Genomic DNA, 6,954 nt, shown 5'->3' with positions numbered 1-6,954 from the left:
GCAGCGGCAGAAGAGCAGCGATTCCAGAGAGCCTCTGCGTCCCTTCTCTTGTTCCTCATCTCCCTTTCCCGCTGTCCCACATCCTCTCCCGCTTTTTGTTTCTGCTCTACCCCTGCCACCTCCCACCTCCCCGGCGTCCCTCTTCTTATTCCGGGCCGGGCCATGCTCCTGGCCCCAGGCGGGGCTTCCCCGGCCCCGTCCCCGTCCCGGCCGTCCCGCCGCGGTCTCGCCTCCGCCCGGCTCTGCCCGTACTGGCGGTGCCGCTGCTGGGCGGGCATCAGTGCCTGGGGCTGGGGCGGCATCGCCTCCCTCTGGCTCCGCCTGGCCCGGCCCGGCCCCGGCCCCGGCTCCTCCCGGGGCCCGCGGAGGACACACAGGGCACTGCCGCTCCCGCCGCCTCCGCTGCGGCTGCCCCGGCCTGAGCTCCGCCGCTGTCCCGCTCCACAGAGCGAACGCCTGGGGCCTCCCGGCCCGGGCGGCTGAGGGGCGCTCGGGGGCCGTTCCTGGCCCCGGGCCGAGCGCTGACAGCCGCGTCTCGCCGGCAGGGAAGGCGCAGCAGAGCCTGAAGGAGCAGAACCGGCTGGGTTCGCTGCTGGAGCTTCGGCAGCGTCTGGGCGGCGACGCGGCTCTCAGACGGCGCCCGGGGAGCGGCGGGGCCGGCGGGGGCACAGGAGGAGGGGGCGCAGGAGAAGGAGGATGGGGCTCGGCAGGGTGGGCGGGGAGCTCAGCCCGCTGCTGCCCTTGGCTTGCAGGTGGCCATCAAAAGGGTGCCACGGAATCGCGTCCAGCACTGGGGCGAGCTGGTGAGTGAACGGAACCAGCGGGAGAAGCCGGGACGTGCCGGGACGGGATGAGCCGGGGACCAGCAGAGTGGAAGCCTCCAGGACCCTCGAAGGACAGCGGGCGTGGGGCCAGCTGAGCGCCCCGGGCTGCATGAGGGCTTCCTGACCCCTGGCACAGCATCAGCCCCGCTGACGGCATCGTGGTCCTCCAGCAGCCCGACGGCACCAGGGCACCTCTGGAGATCGTGCTGCTGGACAAGGTGTCCACTGAATTCTCTGGTGTCCTCCAGCTACTGGAGTGGCTTGAGCTCCCCAACAACATCGTGATGGTGCTGGAGCACCCGGAGCAGTGTCAGGACCTGCAGCATTTCATTCGGACACGGGGGCTCCTGTCCGAGGAGGTGATGCAGGAGCTGTTCCGGCAGGTGCTGGAGGCCGTGTGGCACTGCACCAGCTGCGGGGTCCTGCACAGGGACATCAAACCACAGAATGTCCTGGCTGACCTGGCCACCGGGCAGGCAAAACTGATGGACTTTGGCTGTGGCACCTGCCTGCAGGACACAGCCTACCCTCACTTTGCAGGTGAGCCCACGCAGGGCTGTGCTCCCAGTCCCGGCATCTCCTGGCCCAACATCTCAGGGCCCAGCCTGGGTGTGGCAGTGGGGATTCTCCCTTTTGCTGCCAGTCATGGCACTGAGCCTTCAATTGAGTTGCTTTTGAGTTGGGGCAAGTGGGGGGCCGGCTTCCAGCCTTGCTGGCAGCCTTTGCCAGCCACTCTGCCCAGGACTGGGGCTGGGCCACCCAGCCCGACAGAATCACTTGTGGGTGGGGGTGGCAGAGAGGGGGGGCCAGAACCTGTGCACCAGCCGGTTTGGTGTGCAGGTGAGAAAGGGCTTGGACTGCTGAGCTCGCCTGGTTTGCCATGGCCTCATGATGTTTTTTGGGCCATTCAGGCAGGAAGGATGAAAGCATGGATTTTCCCCTCCATTGAGTGGGTTTTACCTTGTCATGGTCAAGCCTTGCCAGGGCTTCCGCTGCCCTCTTCCAATACCAGTGGCTTCTTTTCCAACCCCATGTTTGTACACAAGTCCCAGGTGCTGCCCAGAGGACAGCGGGTCACACCCTGTGCCACTGGGGCAGCCCCCACATGCCCAGGGATGCTGGGGCCAGGCTCTGGAGCAGCAGCATCCCCCTAATGAACTCCATCTGTATTCCATAGGAACCCTGTCCTACAGCCCCCCAGAATGGACTCACTTTGGCTGGTACTATGGCAAGCCAGCTACCATCTGGTCCCTGGGCATCCTGCTGCACCAGATGGTCTGTGGGGAGCACCCTTTCAGGAGGGGCCAGAACATCAGCTGGGACCATCAGCTCTCACTGCCACAATGGCTCTCTCAGGGTGGATCCTCATCTCTGGGCACAGGGGGAATACCAGTGCTGGGAGACAGCAGCAGGCTCGTGAGCATCCTGCTCTGGCAGCTGCTGAGGGGGTGGCACATGTCCTGCTCTCCTCCAAAACAAAGAACTGATGGGAAGGTTTAGGCCCAGCTCTGAGCACATGCAGCATGGCCTGGGCATGGGAAGAGTGGGGCAAAGCGGACTGGAGACTTCTCCAACTGACCAGCAGTTCCTGGTTTCTCTCCCCAGAGTGCCAAGGTCTGATCAGGAGGTGTTTATCCATGCTCGACAGGGAAAGGCCCTCATTAGAAGATCTGATCAGTGATCCTTGGATGCAGAATATTCATCTGCCATAGAAGAAGGGAGAGAGCCACAGGCACGCTTTCATGCAGGGTCCTGGTAAGTTACAGCTCCACACATGCCCTGGCAATCAGAAGCAAAGAACCCCAGACGTTTTTGTCCTGCCTGTGTCACTGCACGGGGGTCATCAGATGGGAACACACAGCCCTTGTGCTGGAGCTGAGCTGCTCTGCCCAGCACTGTTGGCCCCCATCTGAGCTGGTTTGGCTTGTCCTGGTTCACTGGCAGCTGGGGCCCTGGGCAGAACACTGACAGCCTGGTCTCACCCCCAGGGAAGGAGAAGGAGCCCCTGGAGTAGCTGTACCAGGTGGGGCTGCTGCTGCTGGGGACAGCAAGGAAGACATCAAGGATGACAGCCTCTTCCTCCACCTGGCCACTGGCAAGCTGAAGATGATGGACTTGGATTTTGGCACCATCTTCAAAGCCAGGCTACAGCAAATTTGCAGATGAGTCCAGACCCAGGGGGATGCTCCCAGATTTGGGCATTGCACAGCTTGGCCGGGAACCAAAGGTTCCCCCTTTGCTGGGGAGGATAAAACGGATTCTTCCGTCGGCTGCCAAGCTGCTTTTTGGCAGGGCTGGGGGGATGGGCTGGGCTGGGTACAAAATGGGAGTTGGCTCCTGGCCCTGCCAACAGCCCCCAGCACCCACCGTGCCCTGGGCTGGGGCTGGGGCTGGGGCAGCCAGCCTGACACAAACAAAGCCCATGGCAGCAGCAGAGGTGGGACTGCAGAACTGTGCATGGCTGCTTTGCTTTGCAGGCAAGGAAGGCCTTGGGCTGCTCCACTGCCCTTGCTTGCTTTGAGATCACCATTACTTTTGGGGGCAGTGCAGGGGGAAAGGGAAAAACCATGGGCTTCCCTCACCCCTGCATGAGTTTTTCCCTGGCATGTAGAGGTTGGGCCTTCCTCCAGCCCCTGACAGAGATAAGATTTTTTACCTTTTCTCGTGTCTCCCCTTTTTGTCTGTAATCTATTTTCATTCATTTGTCATTTGTTTCTCTAAAGGAAGTGTTCTAGGTGGTGTCCAGTGTGGATCAGGAAGTGCTTGGGCCCAGCTGCAGCGTGGATGGGCCGTGTCCTTGGAGAAGGCTGAGGACATCGTTTGGGACCAGCTTTTCTTCGGGCAGCGATGGCGTGAGGCGGGTCCCCGTCTCCTTGGCAGGGTGAGATAAGAGCTTTTGGGAGATGGCAGCGAGCACAGGAGCAGCCTGCTGTGGCAGCTGCTGAGGGGCTGGATGTGCCATGGCTGGCTGCAGGCTGGGCACAGTCCTGCCCTCCTGCTCTGTGCCCAAGGCAGCAATGATGGGCAGCTTTGGGCACCGCTCTGGGCACGGCCAGCACGGCCTGGGCACGGCGGGAGCTGGGACAAGGGGGACAGGAGCCTTCAGCTGACGGGCGGTTTCTGGTTTCTCTCCTTGCAGCCGGGCTCTGTGGATGCTGAGGCTGCTCTGGGCTCTGCCAGGGCTCAGCTGCAGCTCAGCACCGGGCCGGAATCAGCCAAAGGAGAAATGGTGTGACCTGCAGCACAGACTTGCTTGAGCATTTCTGCAATGCAGCTCAAGTTTGCAGAGCGTACACCTGCAGGGGAAAACATGACACGCCCCCAAAATTAAACTTTTTCCATACCTTCTGAATTGAAATCCAACTGGGATGACCCCAAATGACATTTTTCAGCTTGCTCAAGCTGCAGCTCAGCCCTTCTCTGAACAGTTCTCCCCCCACCTGCCTTTGACTTCACAACTGCTCCCTCCTTTCCCCCAGTGAGTTCTCAGCCCATCACAGTCTCCATCACACTGGTGCCTTCCTTGATGCCCCTCACCACAAGGAAGACCAAGCCCCAGGCTTAGGGACACATCCTGTCATTGGCTGAAGAACAGCAAGGTCTTTTTTTTTTTTTTTCTGCTTTAATACAATTACTTCAAAATCACTTTCTAGTGCACTATATTAAAATAGATATTACAGCTCCTATACCGTGGAGTAAATAATTCTGATTCAGACCTTTTTGTCTATTCATGATCATAATCAATCATATCTGTATGTATATAAATACTTCTGGTTTGCCAGCCTTAATATTGAGGGACAAAGTTGTACAAAGATTCAATTCCACCTGTATAATCCTTTACACAAAAATCCTTGACAAAGTCTGGGGCTGGGATTGGATCCAGGCATTCCCAGGCTCCTCTCACAGAAGAAGTTTAGAAAGCCTGGGGGTCCTGGTTTGGGGGAGCTTGGGGGTGTAATTGGGGTGTTGGGGGTCCTTTCTGCACCTCGTGACCCAACAGGAGCTTCTCTAATAAACTTTGTGTGAAGCTCCCACTGTGCCCATGACAGGAACCCCTGTGAGTGTCTGTGACATCTCGGCTCTTTGGCAGCCTGGGCACTCCTGGGGTGTCACCCTGGATCCCCTGTGAGTGTCTGTGACATCCCAGCCCTTTGGCAGCCTGGGCACTCCTGGGGTGTCACCCTGGAACCCCTGTGAGTGTCTGTGACATCCCGGCTCTTTGGCAGCCTGGGCACTCCTGGGGTGTCACCCTGGAAGCTCTGTGAGTGTCTGTGACATCTCAGCTCTTTGGCAGCCTGGGCACTCCTGGGGTGTCACCCTGGAACCCCTGTGAGTGTCGGTGCCCTCACTGTTCTTTAGGAGCACAGGGATGTCCCCACTGCACTCCTGCCACTGCCTGTGACAAATTGGCTCCTTGGCAGGGCAGAGGCACCTCTGTTGTCACTGTGGAGCCCTGTGACTGTCACCTCACGACCCTTAGGAAGATTAAAGATGGATGTTCCCATGGATCCCCTGTGACTGAGTGTGACCAAACAGATCTTTAGGAGCCCAGAGACCCCTCAGATGTCCCCATGGAGCCCCTGAACCTGCACGTGAGCTCACAGCTCTTGAGCAGCCTGGAAACCCCTGGAATCTGTTCATTCCTGCTCTGCTGAGGATGGATCCTCAGCAACTTGGAGGTTCCCTGATGAATTTTAGTTCTCCAGAGACTTGTTCAGTCTTCAGCTCTTCCGTTCAGGAATTCAGTGACAAAGGCTCATTAATATTTCAAAACACACTAACAAGACAAGGCTCTGGGAATAATTTCATTTTAATGAATTAAATTATTCTGTGGTCAAATATGCAGATTTCAGAACTGTATTCAAAGAGAATGTACTAGATTTATTTTTTTTAATTCAGCGTGGTTTTTGTCCTATTTAGTTTTGTTTTCCTGTTTCTAGATTAATATTCACAATCTCTAGTTGATATTGACCCTGAGCACCTCCTAATGCAGTCTGAATAGAGATGAAAATCAAGACCTGTAACAGTGGTGGTAGTTTTGCACCACTTAATTAGTTGTTTGTCTCAGTCTCTTCTGCCTTCACTCAGAGCCAAGATTAAAAAAAATATAGAAAGGAAACAGATTTTCTCATCTTTGGGCTTGGTTGTTTATTAAATCTTATCAAAAATACAGAGCGTTCAGCAACACTTCTGGCCACCTTCTAGAAGTGAGCAAAATGGAGCCAGATCCAGCTGCTACAAGGTCTCCTAAAGCTAAACAGTCCTATATAGAATTAATACCTATATTATTTATCCTTTTAACCCAATATCTAACTTCCCATGACTCTCAGTGTGACACTCCTGTCCAACCAGAAACTCCCACCTGAAACCATGAAGAAGAAGGAAGATGTAAAGCAAAAGAGACACCACCCAAAATCCTCCATCTTGTCCCATACCTATTACTGTATTATAAAAACCTCAAATTTAAAACCCTTCACTGTGTGAAAGCACACACTTCTATTTAAATACATGCCCGTGATTTTAACTTCATCACTCAAAATTAGAAGCCTTCTCCAAGGCCTCAGGTCAAAAGCAGTGTTCTCCAGGGGTGCAGTGCCAGAAAGTACAGAATTCTGAAAAACCCCAGGTCCCTGGGATCCAACGATTTTCCACACACAAACTTTAGAGTCTTCGGTTCAAAATCAGCTTGGTTAGGATGCCTCGATTTACACTGAGGGCAGAGTCCTTGCCTTCTCTCAGAGGAACAATGCCAATGTTTTTCACAAGTCCTATACTGGATCAGTAACCACGTGGAGTGCCAGCCGCTAGAAGCCCCAGGAAAAGACCAGGAAAAACAAGCTATTCCTCTTCTCTCTAGAATGACCAGACCCTCTTGTGCAGGCTGTTCCCAGTCCAAAGCTACCAATCTCCCTGCTGAGGTTCTGTATATTCCTTGCAGATGAACCTGATCTTTTCCTTTTTCTATCCAATAGTTGACTGGATTCACAAATTCCCATGGATCCAGTCCAAATCACTGAGGGAGGGGGATCCCTTCTATTCTTCTAGCCACAATTTAAAATATGCTCAAACCACCACATTCTAACTCTGACAGTCCACAAATATGACCCCCTTATATCTTAAATTCCCAAGG

General features: G+C 55.3%; 1 protein-coding gene across 1 annotated transcript; it reads left to right on the top strand.

Moving 5' to 3' along the window:
• The first annotated feature begins 696 nt into the window (after positions 1-696).
• Positions 697-6,190, top strand: LOC148217403 (serine/threonine-protein kinase pim-1-like). Its single transcript, XM_088158605.1, has 5 exons — positions 697-711; positions 753-803; positions 998-1,364; positions 2,002-2,181; positions 6,177-6,190. Exons 1-5 carry the CDS (start codon positions 697-699, stop codon positions 6,188-6,190), a joined length of 627 nt encoding a protein of 208 aa, XP_088014731.1.
• Positions 6,191-6,954: the final 764 nt, after the last annotated feature.

This window comes from Sturnus vulgaris, unplaced genomic scaffold, assembly GCF_052056855.1.
Source record: "Sturnus vulgaris isolate bStuVul1 unplaced genomic scaffold, bStuVul1.hap1 Scaffold_84, whole genome shotgun sequence".
NCBI classification, from domain to species: domain Eukaryota; kingdom Metazoa; phylum Chordata; class Aves; order Passeriformes; family Sturnidae; genus Sturnus; species Sturnus vulgaris.
This window is presented reverse-complemented; position numbering and strand designations above follow the sequence as displayed.

Excerpts from the sequence above, each read along its gene's own strand:
- LOC148217403 (XM_088158605.1), top strand. Across the intron at positions 804-997 it reads TCCAGCACTGGGGCGAGCTG|CCCGACGGCACCAGGGCACC; the intron begins GTGAGTGAACGG and ends GTCCTCCAGCAG. Across the intron at positions 1,365-2,001 it reads AGCCTACCCTCACTTTGCAG|GAACCCTGTCCTACAGCCCC; the intron begins GTGAGCCCACGC and ends TGTATTCCATAG.